Source organism: Stegastes partitus, unplaced genomic scaffold (genome assembly GCF_000690725.1).
Source record: "Stegastes partitus isolate 25-593 unplaced genomic scaffold, Stegastes_partitus-1.0.2 Scaffold664, whole genome shotgun sequence".
Lineage (NCBI taxonomy): Eukaryota > Metazoa > Chordata > Actinopteri > Pomacentridae > Stegastes > Stegastes partitus.
The window spans coordinates 316,619-334,181 of record NW_007578395.1 but is presented as its reverse complement, the minus strand read 5'-3'; the positions used below and the strand labels follow the sequence as shown (position 1 = coordinate 334,181).

At 41.4% G+C, this 17,563-nt stretch overlaps 1 protein-coding gene across 1 annotated transcript in view; it reads right to left on the bottom strand.

Annotated features, from left to right (window-relative positions):
* Positions 1-3,833: 3,833 nt before the first annotated feature.
* Positions 3,834-17,563, bottom strand: part of cdh5 (cadherin 5) — a 32,359-nt gene continuing 18,629 nt past the window's right edge. The window contains exons 7-15 of the mRNA XM_008290280.1: positions 17,199-17,303; positions 16,509-16,651; positions 16,268-16,401; positions 14,129-14,238; positions 13,259-13,361; positions 9,988-10,118; positions 9,092-9,206; positions 4,913-5,045; positions 3,834-4,831 (exon numbers count right to left, since the gene is read on the bottom strand). Of these exons, the coding sequence (XP_008288502.1) occupies positions 4,450-4,831; positions 4,913-5,045; positions 9,092-9,206; positions 9,988-10,118; positions 13,259-13,361; positions 14,129-14,238; positions 16,268-16,401; positions 16,509-16,651; positions 17,199-17,303 (1,356 nt within the window). The 3' untranslated portion in view covers positions 3,834-4,449. The remainder of the gene's footprint in view (positions 4,832-4,912; positions 5,046-9,091; positions 9,207-9,987; positions 10,119-13,258; positions 13,362-14,128; positions 14,239-16,267; positions 16,402-16,508; positions 16,652-17,198; positions 17,304-17,563) is intronic.

Genomic DNA, 17,563 nt, shown 5'->3' with positions numbered 1-17,563 from the left:
AAATCCTGAGCTGTAGGAATGCAGTATTTGGTGATCTGTGATCACTTCTTTTCCAATTCCAGTCTATGGGAGCCAGGGCTTTGTGGAGCCAGCAGCTAGTGGACGTAGTGATATTGCAGGTTTTTGATACTTCCGGGTTGGCTTCATTTTTCAGGGCCGGTTGCTACGTCCATCTTTTATACAGTCTATGGTTTCACATCACGTTTTGACTGATTTACAACATTTTGTGGTTGATTCACGTCACGTTTTGGTGGATTCATGTTTTATTGTAGTTTCTTCCATCTCACTTTCATCTCTGCAGTCTTGTGGTCAGCTGTGGCTGTTCTGCATCTCTGTATTATTTCTCTGTTGATTTTTTTGTGTGTCTTTGTGGTTTAGATAATGATTTCCAACGTTGATTATTTTCTGGATGGATCATCAAAACATCTGATCCAAACTCTCCTGACAAGAAAAGTCCCTGAATGTGACTGATTTTTATGAATTCAGTTGGATAAAACTGTTTGTTTTTGTGGCATTCTTAAACATGGAGACATGTAGAATAAAGTGATTTTGATTAAATATTGTGACGTGATAACTGGGTGATCCTTAAATCAACGATTCGTCTGCTCATTGATTTATGCTCAGATGTTTGGTTGATGTTCTGAGTTTCTGTATAAACGGAGGATCTCTAGTTTGTTGGACTGATTTCTAACATCGTAACTGTGATTTTTCTGCTGACGTTATAGATGGACATTAACAAACTAAACCAGGAGGATATCAGAGACATGAAGAGTCTTATTTCCTCCTCAGAGTCTGATCGGAGGCTTCAGGCCACAGAGGATGAGAGGTTAAAGCCATCGGAGCTTCCTCAACGAGTTCAGCTGCAGTAAAACCTCCAAGAGTTCAGCTTTTATCTCCACAACGACGTGACGACGGCTTCTGTCAAATAAAACTGAAGCGGGCGGCTGTAAGTCTGTCACTGCTGCTGTTTCCGCTCCGTCCACCAACCCATTGTCTGCTCAGGATCCCAGAAACCCACAAAGTGACTCACGAACATCACTTCAGTCCCAATTCACCAGCTCTGATTTATCCGGAGCATAAACTACAGATGTTCATAAAGATATGTGTAAAATATTCACTCATCAAATACTTTCTGAGACATATTTTTCCATTAAATGTCCCATTGACTCACTTTCTTTTTTTTCACGGTTAAACTTGAGGCTGTTTGAACGACAACATCTGAGGAACCATTAAAGATAAAAACCTGAAATATTAACTGTTTTTTTCTCATCATGTCATTTTAATATTGGACTTAGATCAATAATCTAATATGGGGGAGTTGAAATATGGAAAAAAAAAGTGAAACTATCATGAAAAGTTCCATCTTTTAGCTCACATTCATAAAAACCCGATGAAACAGAAGTGAACTCGTGATATTTTCTGATCCACGTGTAGCTGCAGGTCACGATAACACACAACTTAACATTAGAATACTTTAATGTGGAATACTTGGTCACAAACATGAAAAAATAAAGAAATGACACAAAACTACACGGCAGGTTTGTGTCTATAAAGTGTGTTTTTGTGGTTCAACTTGTCAAAACTGATCAATCAGTGATAAAAGTTCAGCAGAAATGTGTTTTTTTTTTTCATATTTGTGACCAAGTGTTTCATACTGAAGTGTTCTGATGTTCAGTTTGTGTTATTGTGACCTGCAGCTCCATGAGGATCAGAAGATAGTTGACTTCTGTTTTATCAGTTTTATTGTTAATGAGCTCAAAGATTACTTTCATCTCCCCCATAATCAGAGACTATTGATCTACTGTCCAGTATTACAGATCGATGACATGATGAGAAATACCAGAGAGCACTTCAGGTTTTTATCTTTAATAGTTCCTGAGTTGTTGTCAAATAAAATACGACACGTGAAGCTAAAACTTCACAGAGACGATTTAAATATTCATGGTCTGTGATGGTGCGTGGGAGCTGGTGGAGCAGAGGGCTCCTGATGGTTTAGGATGGGTTAATCCTGCATAAACAGCTGCTCTCTAAAGTTTCCGCCTTTAAAGTTGAACATCAGGCGCCTCTGAAGCTTCTCGCCTGAGCTGTTTCTGGTCAAACACTTGATCTGGTGTCAGGACTGGAACCAAAGCGAAGGAAGCGTGTTCAGCAGCAGCTCTCCTCAGCGCTCGTATCACAGAACATCCAGAGACTCTGATCACGAAGCTCAACTCTCCTAAAAACTCCACTTTCTAGTGTTTGAGATGAAGCAGCCGGCGTCTGGCTGTGATCAAACGCTTCGACGCCTTTGAGCCGGTCGCTGGTCTCTCCGCACAATAAACCCTGCGAGCGATCGGATTTAGAAATCACACCATCAGCTCACATCAGAACCAAACCGCCGTGTTCTCAACGTGTTTGTGGCTCTTTTGTCAAACGATGAAAAAGAGAAAATAACAGATCAAAGTTGGAGCAGATCAGAGGCCCCGAGAGGAAACTGACACAAATATGAAAAATAAAAATCAGTTGCTTTCAGGCGCAGCGCATCGCATCAGCAGCAGGACTGAAATCCACAAACTAATTACAAAAACGACTTTAAAGATTTCTTCACTGTAGTTGAATATTAATGAGATGTGAAGAGCTAAACGTCCGGTTTAGTTCAACCCTCTGAACCCCAAAAACCAACGACGTGTTCTTTAAATCAGAAGCAGAAACTGTAAAAACACACAGAATCTTCAGATTTCCGACGGTCTTTGAACTGACCGTGTGTGACGTGCAGCTCCTTCAAGAAAATGAAGCAAAACTAAGCTTTCAAATCCCCCAAAGTGGACACTGATTCTGTAAAAACCTAAACATCTAGAGCTTCTTCACACAACCGTGAAGTCGTGACTGAAGCAGCTGTGACAAACAAACTTCCTGGTTGAACTGCAGGCAGTGTGAGTGTGGAAACAACCTGACAATGTAAACAGCAAACTGGAGTCACAGTTGCTTCTAGTGTTGGTGAAACCTGTGGAGGTGTTATTCTACGTGTCTCATATAAAAATTAATCAAAAATAACATATTTGCAGGAGCCAGATTCTGTAAAAAACAAAATATTCTGAGCTTTTTGGTGCAAATATGAAGATAGAAGTGACTCAGCTGCAACCAACAGTCACATGACAAAAATTCTGGGAGTTTTTTGGTTGAACTGCAGGCAGTGGAAGTGCAGGAGCAAATATGAAGAGTTCATTTTCAAAAACAGATTTGCATATTTACAGAAAACGTATTTTTTGTTGTTTGCTGGAGATAATATCCACCAAACTGAAGCTGAGTGGATTTGACTCACTACAAAGACATTAAAAAAAACCAGAGATAACTGAAGTTTGATTGATGTTGTCTCAGGTAGACGATGGAAAAATGGGTTTTCTGAATGTTTGTGAAGATGGAGTTCTCTGTTTTTGCAAATGAACTCTTCATATCAAAATATCCACATTAAAGTCATTTAATCCAGCCTTGGTCACACCTGGAAGCATGTTGTTTATGTTGATTCCACATTTTTGACTCAAATCTGACCTTAAAGTTGTGATATTTCATCAAAACCTGTTCATTCTACATGTTTTGTTTAAAAATATCACCAAAAATCAAAGTTTGCTAAAACTAGATTCTGTTAAAAACAAAAAAAAAAATCTGAGTTTCTTTGCAGAGAAGATCACAGCAGAGTGACTCAAGCTTTCAGCTGAACAGCAGTAAATAGCTAAAAATCTAAAGTATGTTGTTGGAAAGCTGCTGGACCTTTTGTTTTCTAGGTTTTTTTCAACCTTAACTTTTGTATTTCTTTAAAATTCCCATAGTTCTGCCTGAGTCCTGCTGACAGAAGACATCTCTGAGTTCTCTCTCCTTCTTCATGTTGTTCTGGAGCTGCAGGACTTTATGTTGCAGAGAAACATGAACCCCAGTGAAGGAACACGAAGCTCGGTGAGTTAAAATGAACCAGGAGTAAATAAACTACTAGTTGGAGTTCAGAGGGTTGATCTGAAACTAAAAGACGAGTTAATGGATAAACTTTGACCTGCAATGTTTTGTGAAAAAACAGTCGCTGCTGGAAAATAATCATTTGCTAATTGTCTGCATCTGAGATCTGAGAGAGGAACAGAAATAATGTGAATCAGTAATTGACCCGTCTACGACAACCGGACTGAGTTCTGGAGCTTCACCTGGTTCTGATCTCTGCAGGTAAAACACAGTTAAACTCACGACTCATCGAGCTGCTTCACTCATCAGTCTCCTGATGAAGGCAGCTTCTCCTGGAGTTACTTAACAAAACCTCACGATGTCCATAAAACGAGCCTCCGGGTTTGGACTCGGTGGAGCCTCCAGGTTTGGACTGAAGTTCTGATGGTCTCACATGATGCTGGACAGTAGTAGCAGAGCTGATGTTCTGGTTTCTGCGGCTGGAGGCTCCTCTATGGCTCGTTCTGTGTCCGGCGTCCGGCCTCAGTACTGGTGGTAGTAGTCGGGTCCGTCCACACCGTACAGCTCGGCCAGGCTTCGGAACCGCGGCCCCCAGTCGCTCAGGAAGTCGTAGTCCAGGTTGGAGCCGGTGGAAGAGCTGTCCAGAGAGCTGAGCGACCCGGCCAGCGACTCGGGCCCCTCATAGCCGTAGATGTGCAGCGTGTCGTAGGGGAAGCCGTCCCGGTCGTGGTCCGCCTCGTCCTTCTTCACCTCGATCATGGCCGCCATGTCGCCCTTGCAGGCGGCCGGCTGCTGGCTGGGCTTCTGCACCAGAGCGTAGAGCGACGGGTGGTGCTGGTTCTGGTTCTGGTGGCGCAGCAGCGAGCCGTCGTTGCAGGCCGAGCTGAGGATGGAAACGTCGTAGCTGCAAGAGACCGACAGGGAGTTACGGCAGACAGAACAGACAGAAACCAGCCTCAGAGCGTCAGGATGTAAAAAGTGGTACCCGTTGGTGTCCATCTCGCCGCCTCCCTCCTCGTCGTACGTCACCAGCTGCTCGTGGATCTCACCGCTGTTCTTCATGCTGGACAGAGAATCCTTCTGGTAGCGTTTCCTCATCGCAAACAGGATCACAATGACTGGAACACAAAGAGACGAGGTCAGGATGTGGTCGGGGTTTAGGGAGTGAGAGTCCTCCGAAACACAAGTTAGCACAAGTTAAAGACATTTTCTTTTTGCTCTTTCAGACTCAGACTGCAGGAGTTTTAAAATCTTCGATCAAACACTGAAGACTGTAAATTCTAAAACTTGACAAATTTTTATTATTTTGTTTGTTGTTTGTCTCATTTTGTTGTTTTATGTTTAATTTTTGTCTATTTGTGCGTGTTTTTTTTGTTTTTTTTTTGCTATTTGTTAAATGTTAATTTTAAAATAAAAATGTTTTCTTTAAGAATTTTAATTTATGGTTATACCCAGTTAGATTTTAATTTTTTTTTGTTATAAATGCGATTCTTTTTCTTTTTATTTCACACTGTATTGATGATTGAATCTGTAAAATTAAGGTCGTTTTTCTACAGTTCATATCGTGTAAAACCAACAGTGAATTTAAAATCATCAGACAGAATTCGTGAATGTGTTCAGGAGACGGATGATAAAGCATCAATGAGGGAATGAAGCTGGAAACCAGAACAGCACGACGGAGGAAGCCGAGGAAGGTTGAAGGTTCTGAGACGTTCGCCTTCGAGCACCAAACCTTAAATGAATCTGCTGAACCGGAGACGAGCCGACAACCGAGTCAGAGACAGAAACAGGATGAAAGAGTCGGTAAACACAAGGAGGGAGGAGGAAAAAAACGTGGAGGAGAGGAAGACGAGGCAGGAAGACGAAGAAATAAACAGACAGAGGAGAAGCGAGAGACGAACAATAGGAGTCGCAAAGTATGAAGAAACACAACCGTCAGTAAAAGTCACAAAACTAAAGCGGCAAAGCTCCGGGCTCATGAGCAGGTCAACGACCCCGAGTGTCTTCTTTCATTTAACTTTTATAATATTGTGTTTTGTCATTTTGCTTTTCATTCGTGTGTCATTTTGGACTACAGGTAGCTCATGTTGGCAGCAGAGAGCATTGTGGGAGTTTAGCAGCAATGGGACCATGACAGAGACTCTGAGGAGGTTCATGACCTCCAACCAGAGTTCTGGTGTTGAACCAAGGAGGAAAGAAGTTTAGCTTTTTACCATAACTGTTTAGAGCAAGTGGTTTATTTTGGAAAATCTTTCAATGAAACATGTTAAGTCATGAAGATGAAGTTTGGTGAATGTTCCTGATAGTCGGTGTCATTATAGCGGGTTTTTGAAGACTAAGGCCACGTTTACACGGAGCCGGTATTTACAAAAATGGATCTACATTTTCAAAAATAACCTGGTTCACACCAGATCGTTTTAAAAAAAATCTTCGTTTACACAAACCTGCATAAACACGTCGTTAAGAGCTGCTATGAGCTGACAAACCTATAGGGGGCAGTGTAACGAGAAGCATAAAGTCATGCTAGCCAATCAGAATTCTGGAAAAAAACACAACAATGAAAACTTCCTGTTCCTGTTACGTCCTGTGCGAGGGTTGTTTGTTTGAACCGACAGAGAAGTGGAGCTACTCCTGAACATGGTACGGGAAAAAAAAAAAGGGAAAAAACCAGCACTGCTTTAACAGCATCCATTTCTATCACAGCAGCCAAACTGTCAACATGGTCGCACACGTATGATGATGATGATGCTTTTCTCACACACTGTGACGTCAAACTCCGTCTCTTCCCATCTACATGCAAACGTAAAGACGTCGCTTTTCCAAATCTCGACTTTTCCCGGAGTTTTCAGATGTGATCGTTTTCGGTGACTTGTAGCTTCGTTTACGTGTAAACCAAAGATATCACCATTTTTGCTACGTGTAAACGGGGCCTAAAACTGAAAACTCAAACTTTTTGTTCTGTGACTGTTGGATGCACCTGAGTCGCTCATTTTCATATTTTTACAGAATCAAGTCCATTTATTTTGTCATTTTTTTAAATGGTGATATGTAGAATAAAGTGACTTTCATCAATTATGACAATTTTAAGCAGATTTAAACAGCATTTGGTTTCTTACAGAGCTGCACGTCTCAGGTGGGCAGCTTGAGGAACAGTTGCTCTTCTGTTTTCACGGCTTCTTCCTTTCAGAATAAAGGCTCGTACAAACTCATCTCATTACATTAAAGCAGGTTCACAAAGTCAAACGTGATTAGGAGGAGAGTCGGTAAAGTTTTCCTGCTTATGCTCTGCATTTTTGTGGCTGCAGAGACGAAGAATGAGGACAAGGAGGCAGGAGACGAAACAAAAGGAGGAAGGAGGGAGGAGAGGAACCAGGAGGCAGACATGAGTACTGGGCCGGCAGCCGTCGGTCCTGATACGAAGCTCGTGCTCTCGGCGGACGGCAGCATTAGTGATGCCTTTTAGTGGAGGGCGAGCGGGACTAATTTAAGTTTGCATGGGAAACCAACAGATTAATCTTTTACAACACATGCTCTGCAGTTTAATAAGCTCCGGAGATATCAGACTTAAGAGGGACAAGAAAAAAAGAGCAAGAGCAAGAAGAAGCCCTTTTCTTTGTAGACTGAGAAAAATTTCCTTTTGGTGTCAGACGACGAGTTCATGTGAGAAAATGTGAAGGTGGATAAATGGCTCTGGGCTCCCACTGATAATGACAAGAGCATTAAATAGTTAATCTGGGCGGTTTGATAAAGAGGAGGAGGAGAAGGACCCGGAGGGGAGAGGAGCAGGGAGATGAAGGGAGGCGTGATAGTGAAGGAGTGTATTAATAGTTAATAGGTTGAGTGTTTGCTGGTGTTTGATAAGCAGACGGCACCTAAAGAGCTGATAAACTCTCCTCATTACATCCTATTCTTCTGCCGCTTTTCCCACAATTCTGCCTCTTTCTGTCTCCACATCGAGCTCCATCCATCCGCCTCCATCCTCTTTATCTCTGCAGCCTGCCGCTCAGCCAACGTGACAAGTGTCTCTTTTTCCCCAGAAATAAAAAAATAAAAGCAGGAGAAGAAGAAGGCGCAGGGCGAAGGTATCAAAGAGAATATTGAGCTCACAACCACAGGCATTATTTCCACATCCGCCGCTGCATTATTCATAAAACCAACAACACCAGGAGGGAAAAGTTCCCCACAACAAAACACAAATCTTATTTATCGCAGAGCGAAGCCGAGTGGATCCTGCACGAGTCCCGATCACTCAGAGAGGCGCTTTGCATCCATCATTGATGATATCTTCATGAATTTCTCTCAGAAAAACAACAACGGTTCGGCTTTAAGGCACAGTTTGAACCTGTTTGTTAACAGCAGAGTAAAAAGTACAAAATCTGCTGCAAAAACTGCTGCGTAAATGTGATTCAGCTGAGAGGTGCACTGTAAAAAAAAAAAAAAACGGTGAAAATGTGGAAATAACCACAGCTGTTAAAAACTCTGTGATGTTCAGAAACTGTGAAAAAGTCAAAATAACAGCAAATATCAGGAAAATAATGAGTTTTTAGCAGATTTAAATACAGTAAATAGTGTAGTTTTATGGTGACATATTACATTATTTACAGTTTTTTTCTTTTGGTTAACAAGTAAATTTATATTTTAATGTGATTTTACAAGGTATTATCAATAATTTAGCAAAACAGGAAGACTTGTTTTTCAACTTTTATTTATTTGTTTATTTGTTTTAAACCTTTTTTTAGTCCCTAACATACATATACATACATACATACATATATATGTAATGGCAAATATCTGTGAAATAATGATTTTTATTTTTTTTTTGCACATTTAAATCCGTTTTTTTTTTTTTTTAAATCAGTATTTTTTAAAGGTTAACTAGATATCTAAAATTTATCAAAGTAGGAACATCTGTAAAATAACAGCAAATTGTTTGTTTGTTGAAAAAAAAAATTACAAAAAAGTGCGAAGTTTGGGTCAAGTCAGCCAGACTTTCTTTGTGTTAGCATCTCGAACCTGTTCGCTGCTTAGCTGCTACAAAAAAGACTCCAAGTGAAAACAGAATGCGCTGTTGGTCACAGTTCCAGTGCTGAAACAACAACAAAGTTCTTTGAAGAAACTTGCCGTGTGTTTTAAGTAACGGAGAAAGAGAAAGAAGGAAACTCACCCAGTATGGTCAGGATGCAGAGCAGGATGGCCACCAGAGCATGAACGCTGACGCCCATCCTCGGAGCGCCGACTTTACACTGCAGAGCAGCCCGTCTGGCATCACACCGACACGACTGCAACACACAATCAATCAATCAATCAATCAATCAATCAATCAATCAATCAATCAGTTGGTACATTATTGAAACACTATCATACACACATATACTGAACATCATCTGGGCTCCATGCTGTGTGTGATTCACGACACGAACCCTGATAGAGCTTCAAAATAAAATACATCTGAGCCTTTATGTCTATGAAAACTATAAACTTAGAAGTTTTCTTCGTTCATGCTTTTTTCTTGAAGTCAATTTTATTTGACAAGAATAAAAAAAGTGAAAACAGACTGAATAAATGTATAAGTATTCATCCCTGAAGCATCCCCACATCATGATGCTGCCACCGCCATGCTTTACAATGGGGATGGTGTGTTTGTAATGATGCTCAGTGTTTGGTGCTCATCAAACATCTAGTCTTGAAGCTACAAAGCTCCATTCTGGTCTCCTCAGACCAAAGAACCTTCTTCTAGGTGACTTCAGAGTCTCCACATGTCTTCTGGTGAACTCTAGTCCAGATTTAATCTGAGCCGTTTTCAACAGAGTCTTTCTCTTTGTCTCCTATAAAGCTTTGTGACTGATGAAGAACAGACAACAGCTGTTATATAAACAGTCTCTCCCATCTCAGCTGCTGAAGCTGGGAACTCCTTCAGAGGACTCATAGGTGTCTCGGTGGCCTCCCTCACTAGTCTCCTTCTTGCTCGGTCATTCAGTTGAGTCACTTTGAAGGAGGTGAGCACTTATGCAGTCACCTATTTTTAATCTGAATCAGTTTTGTACAGAAGCAAACACAGACCTTGATCGCCATCTTGGTGACGCTGGTCTGGATCGGTTGACCTCCGTCGCTGATCCGTACGTCCACGCTGTATTCTTTGGGGTCGTCCAGGCTGAACGGACCCTGTTTCACCAAGAGGACCGCTGAGTTGTCTGCAGGAAGAGACATAAATACCAAGCGTGAGTCTGAAGAACATCACAAGCATAAAAACACACCTTTGTCTTCAGTCTAACCTGTGTCTAATTAGTGTGGTTTCCACTGATCTCAGGTAAGTCTATTTATACACTGAGCACATTAGATCTGAGATAAGGCAGCGAGAACATAAAGGCAGATGGATGTGATTAACTGTCACTTTGGTGCATTCAGGATTTAAGTCATTACGGATTATAGATAATTGCAGCACATTAAAAACCTGCAGAAATAGACTCTGAAGCAGTTCTGGCGATGTGCAGCATCAACACTCTTCTCAGAAGAGAATATTGTGACTGGAAACGTCTTTGTATTTGTAGAAACCTCCTCAGCAACAATACAGTCATCAGTCAGATTCCTGCCGGCTTCAGTTTCCTTCCGAGATAATGGGGGAGTTTCTGTCCACAGAATCCCACCGTCGGAGGAATGTCAGAGACACAATAGCAGGAAAGACCTTCTGAACACTCGGACAAACACATTCAGTAGCTGGCTGAAGGGCAGCTTTGAATACAAACAGCAGGAGGACGGCTGACATTTGGACATTAAAGTCAACTTTAACCCACTGAACTATCAGCAGGTTCCAGGTTTTTAATGCTCCTGTTTCATTTTTCTTTACTTTCGACAAAATTTACTGCAACAGAAAGTCTTGAAAGAGAGTCATGAAAAAAGAAAAAAGTCTCTTGGATTTTTTTAATTCTGCAAAAACGGAAGATCGAGAACAAACTTATCTTCTGCGTCAATCATCCATCCAGTGTCCATCTGCCAGCATCACATTCTGTCTGATTTCACACCAGACCAACATCGTGGCTCGTTTGGAAACTTGTTTTTATATTAAGAAAACATCTGAGGTGTTTCAGACGGTTTAAAGTTGTCCAGTGATGTGAGCCACGCCTGTTCCTGATCTTTTTGAATAAAGCAGCCGATCAATCGATCCAGGTCAAGGTTAGAGAACAGATGTTACAGGAGCGCCGTGAGCAGAGCATCACTGCACAAGACAGCACTTCAGTCTTTTTGAACAACCCTCATATGATAGCAAACACAGTAACCACAACCTAAATCACACAGCGCTCTGTCGTCCATGGTCCTCTAGAAGGGACCATACTTTGCAGAAAGAACACAACGCTGTGTAGAAGGAGACTTTAAACTACCGACCGAGAGCATTAACTCATCAAGAAATTGTTTACTGTGTCTAACTGGGCTCATTTTGTGTGTCTTTGTGGTCTTTCTTTTTCTAATTTAATGTAATTTGTGTTAGTTTGGTACCTTTATGTGGTTGTTTTATGTCTTCATGGTCATTTTGTGTCTCTACGTGGTCCTTTTGTACGTTGTTGTGTTTATCGCTGCATTCTTTGTGGTTGTTTTGTGTCTTTTTTGGTGGTTGTGTGTTTGTTTTGAGTCTCCCTGTCGTCATTTTGTGTCTTTGTAGCCGTTTATTGCCTTTTTGTGTCTTTATGGAGTTGTTTCATGTCATTTTGTGGTGGTCATGTGTTTTTTTGCTTTCTCCTTGTTGTCATTTTGTGCACTTGTGGCCGTTCAATGCCTTTTTCTGTCTTTATGCAGTTTTTTTGTGTCATTTTGGTTTTTGTTGATTCCCTCGGACTCTGTGTGACGCCCCCTGCTGGCTGTTTTCAGACTGTTTGTGAGTCTGTGGAGTCTCTCTAAAGCAGGACAGTGTGAGACAACATGGAGGTGTGAGGACACAAAGGACACACACAGATTGAACTGAATAAAACATGATTCGTCTTTCATCTGGTCTCTGGATGTTTCTGGTATTAAAGCTTTAATCCTGTAACGAAGCCGGTTTTCTGGGACCGTTGAAGAGTCGCTGCTCCATCAATATTTCACCAGCCTTCACTCTGCAGCTCTTCTTCAAACTGTGTGAAAAGCATCGAGGTGCCGATGGAGGATCTCTGGGGTCCGAAGCCTCCAGAGACCAGGACGGAGGTTTTACCGAAAACCGGATCTGATAAACCGGATCTGGTAGACCAGATCTGATAGACCAGCTTTAATTTTGAACAAATTTAAATGGACAATAGATTAAAGCACTTTGCCTTGGTTTTTACACCATTTTACGACTGTTTATTTGTCTTTGTTCCCTCCTCATTTAAACAGTCTAATGCCTCCTTCCTTCCATCCATCCTTCCTCCATCCTTCCTCCATCCTTCCATCCTTCCTCCATCCTTCCATCCTTCTTCAGTCCTTTCGTTGGTCCATCCTGTCGCCTCCTGCAGCCTCTGAGGTTATTCTGTGTTTATCAGCAGCTTCAGGTTTGAATCAACCTTCAGCAGCTCACCTGGACGTTTCCTCTGATCACCTGAGGCTTCGTCCGTTCGCACCTTTAATGTTCCGCTGCAGCGGCTGCAACGTTTCCCGCGGCTTCGACACGAAGATCAGAAACGATGAAAAGCCGTTTCACTGTTGAACTGAATAAACTGCAGAAGCCTTCATCAGGGATCAGTTTCACAGCTTCACCTGTTTATTCCAGCAGACATTTCTCTTTTCTGCCTTTACATCAATAATATTTACATCAGGACATTTGATCTGCTGCTTGTGGCTGAATTTATAAAAACCCAGCCGAGCTTCGTGTTGTGTCGGATGAAGCTGCAGCATCAGTTAGGGTTTGTTTATTATTCTAAATATATTAAAACACAGAAATTATGATGTTTTTGGCCTCTTTATCCTAAAAAAAACATGTTTGCTTTCAGAAAGAAACTATTTAGTTTACGTCAACAGGTTTTAAGTAAATTTTGACCAACACTGAGCCATTTTGGCTCATATTTGAGTTCTGACTAGTCTTGGAATTTTTTTTTGTTTTACAATTTTCCTGTTTTCTTCGAGAGTCAAGTGGCTGTCAAGCAGAGTGTTTCCAGGATTCTGCAGCTGTTCTGTCTCTTGGACATCATGTAAAAATCTCCAGTATTTGCTGCTGAACTAAATCCTCCGTCTGCCTGGAAACCTCAACACGCGTTCAGAAGCTAAAACTTTTTCCGATATCAGCGTCAGATCTTCGCTTCAGATGGAGTCCAGCTGTTGCATAGCAACAAGTGCTGAGTTTCCTCCATTTAGAGCATCAGCAAGGAAAAGATAAACGAGTGTGACTTACTGCCAAAGTCCCTGATGGAGAAGTTGGCGCTTTCAGAATCCAAACTGAAGGAGAAGGAGGCCGGACGGTCGTCTTTATCTGTGGCCCGAAGCGTCCCGATCACCTGAGAAACAGCAAACAGAGAGATGAAGCTTCTGACAGTAAAACCTGCAGAGGAATCATTTAAATGCTCATTTATCTGCTGTTTATTCTTGTTTCTTTATTTCAAGCTCTTGTTTGAATGTGCTAGAAACGTGAAACACCTTCATCTCAAACATTTAACTTCTTTCTTTCTTTCTTTCTTACTGTTTAGGAGAAATGTTTTGAACTTTTAAAGCTCCTGAGCCCTAAATAGATGAAACCAAACAACTTAAAATACAGAAGTTCTGATATTTAAAAAGTCACCATCAAAGTGTATCATGTGAACTCTAAAGAACAGATTGAAAAGGTTTTAAATAAATCACTAAAACGACAACATCTATCAGCCAGAAGCTCTAAAAACAGAAAGAATCACCAGATAGTCAGATAACATGTGACCTTCTGTCTCAGATTGAAGCTTAGTGCTGACTGTTGTCTGTAACTATAACTATGTATGTACGTCATGCTGATCGTCTGTGTTGGTGAGCCAAAGACAATTTTCCACCTCGTTGGACAATAAGGTTATATTCTATTCTATAAACTGTTTGCTTTCACCAGATTCTGTAAAAAAAAAAAGAAAAGATAAATTATTTGCTCCTTGATGCAACTGTGGTGCCAGTAATGACTCAGCGAAGTCTTCTTCTTGTTATTCTGGTTCCACAGAGTTGCAGGACTTTATGTTGCAGAGAAACATGAGCCTGAGAGAGGAAAAAAGAGAAACCGCTCTGCATAAAACTGTTTTTATCTCCTCACCGTATTCGTGTCGTCGTTCTCACAGACGAACATCTCGTCCACAGAAAGTTCGGGCTTGTTGTCGTTCATGTCCTGAACTATGATGTTAACTTTGACAAAAGACTCCAAACCTGCAGAAGGAAACCAGCAGAGTTACAACACGACTGAGTTCAGAGGAAACAGTTAAATCAGGTCAAACTGAGTCTAGAGATAAAATAAAGCTTCACATTTAACTCATTTAAGTTCGGACACCTTTGGACGTCTGAGAACTAAACCTGAAAAGCAGCTGTTGAGCATTTTTAAACCACTTTAAAGCCCCAGAATGTGTTTGTTCTTGAAAAGAAAAGAAAAAAAGGCCATAATGACACTTTAAAACAAATTTAGATCATTTTGAACAGAAGTTTCAAGATGTTTTGATGATTAATTTTAGACAAGTTTCATGATTCAGACCACTTTTGACTGTTTTGTTTGTTTTCTTCAGAATCTTTGTGGTTGTCCACCGTAGCTTCAGAAGTTCTGCTCATGTTCTGCACATTTTAATAATTCAGAAAAAGTTTTTGTTGCTATTGGACAAATTTCATTTTGGAGGATTTATTATTATTATTATTATTATTATTATTATTATTATTATTATTGTTGTTGTTGTTTTTGTTTTTGTTTTTTTTTTCTTCAACATCTATGAACTTGTCCACCATATATTTGTCAGCTGGACAAGTTTACTTCATGATGGACACATTTTTAGTAATTCTGGACGAGTTTAGAGCCATTTCTGCCAATTTGACATAATTGTGGATGATTTTAGTTACATGTCGTAGAAATGTTGGATCATTTTCTACAAATCTTGAGTCACGCTGCGGGTTTTTGTCATTTTGGACTAATTTCCTGGTTCAACATCCTCATGAAGTCTGACCCTGGTTTGGTTTAATATATGTGGAGTTCAGGTGGAGGGAAACAAATCATCCTGCTGGAACAGAGACTTGAGGACACAAGCTCGCTGACTGGACAAAGAAAACGTCCTTGTTCTCAGTCTGGTTGCTCCTTTGTTTCGTTTCTTATAACATCCTGTCACAATAGGAACAAACGGTTTCATTGTTGGGGTTCTGCCCTTGAAACATATATTTTCTATTGGTCTGAGTCCGATTCATTTATGTCGCCGTCACTGATGAGCTGATTAAGGTCAACTGCAGGAACACTTTCTATTTGTGAGCAGTTATTTTTTGCCACATTAAAGCTTCTTGTACGTTTATTTCACGGCGCTGACGTTCTGTCTCAGAGCCGTCTGATGAACGTGTCTCTGTGTTTGAACTATCTTTGGTGCCGTACATGGACCGTATACGGACCTCGGCAGGCTCTGGGGACCATTGTGCCGCTTAAACATCGTGACGAGCCTCAAAAATAGATCTTTGGATTTCATTCACTGCCGCTCTAAAAATACAGAGTTTGGTTTGGAAGCTGTGACGGAACAAAGAGTCGACTTAATGTGATTTTGCTCCTCCGGAGCGGGTCGACCAGGTGTGACGGCAGTGAGTTCGATCTATAAAAACCCTCGTTAATGTGCTGAACTCCTTCAATGAATCCAGACGAGAAACAACAAGAACAAGCAGCGTTTTCTGTCTTCCTTAGAGGCTGGATTGTCCGAAAAACACACTTTTCATGTAGAAGCATCATGTCCAGTATGTTTACATCGCTGGAGCATCACGTAGTCTCCTCGTCCTGCAGATGTTGAACTATCTCCATGTCTCCAGACTTTTCCTCTCTGCTCTGCTCATCAGCTGTAGAAAGATGTTTCACCATGCTGGATGTATCTCCAACAACTGGCTCCTCTGTTCACTGTTTCCGAGCCATGCTGCATTCATGTATTTATCCCGTAGGTTGGATTTTCCTCTCAGTCCCTACATTTTTGACTATGTGCATTTTTAATTACTTTCCGTATCTGTCAGCTGAAAACTCTCAGTCATGGCTCCACAGTTGCCTCAAGAAGCAAACAATTTTTAGCTCTTTGCAGAATCTGGCTGAAGAGATCATTTTTAAATGAAACATGTAGAGTAAAGTGATTTTCTGGCCTCCCTGTGTGCATAAATCACCAGAGAAAACATGTGTTTTAAAAAAAAATGTAACCTGTGTTTGGAAGAAATAGAATGATTGAAGCTGGAAACGTACCGCTGGGCTCCTCCTGAGCTTTGACCTGGAACATGTGTGTGGCCTCCAGCTCCCGGTCCAGTCTCCTCGACGTGGACAGCTGCCCGGTCAGAGGGTTGATGGTGATGGGACAGTCCTTGTCCATGATGGAGTAGCTGAGGAGGAACACCACCGGTTAGCAGGTGATCAGGTGTGTGAGGTGTCAGGTGATCAGGTGTATAAGTGTTCAGGTGTTCAGGTGTTCAGGTGTGCAGCGTCTCACCGGATGCTCTTGGCAGCTCTGTCCGGGTCTCTGGCTGAGACGGTTCCAATGTTGTTCACGTTCAGCTCCTCCATGACGGTGAAGGTGTAGATGTCCTGAGAGAAGACTGGAGGCTCGTCCACGTCCAACACCCTGACGGTCACCTGGAAGTTTCAACACTTGATTTAGTATTACGATACAAAAGGTGGTGTTTAACTCTCAGAACCCAAAACCACAAAGACGTGTTCTCTGGTTCAGAATCACCAAAACGACACCATTCATCAACTAGAAATGAGCCACAATCACTTTATTTTCAAAATTAAAATGTTTTCTCCAACCAGATTCCATAAAAACTCACATACTATAGATTATTTGACTACATGTGTTGAGCTTTTTACGTTTTTATTTAGTTTCCACTCTTATCTCTCTGCTCTGTGGAAACATTGCCTACAATTCAACTGAAAACTCAGAATTGTTGTCAAGTGACTGTCGGTCACAGTTGCATCAGTCACATCTTCACGGTTGCACAGAGAAGTACAGAATTTTTAGATTTTTATAGAATCTGGTCCAAATAAACAGTTTCCTTTTGGAGGAGACATGTTGAATAATTGATCTTTAGAAATAAGATGGTTTTAAGCTCAGATTTAGTTCATTTTTGCTACTGAAACCTGTTGTTGGTTTATTGGTTGAGACCCTCCAGGTGATGCTCACCTGTGCTGAGGTCACTGCACTGTTCACGTTGTCGGCAGGAAAACGCAGGTTTTCTCGCACCTGGACGGTAAAAGTGTAGCTGCTGGTCTTCTCAAAGTCCAGAGGCTGGAAAAGACAAGAAGGAGAGTTTGTAAAAGTCAGACCAGAGCAGGATGGGACGCTGAGCAGAGACGTTCCAATGAGTTCTTCTGAAGCTCGTTATGTTTCCAGATACTTTGGTGACAAATATGAATCCTAAAGCATTAAACTGAAGTACAGCACTGAGTCATCGCAACATGAATGAATACGTCAGTGTTTCTAACACCAGGTACCAGGCCAGCTGACAGCCTTCCCTGGGCCCGGGACAAGATGATATTAGATGCCCC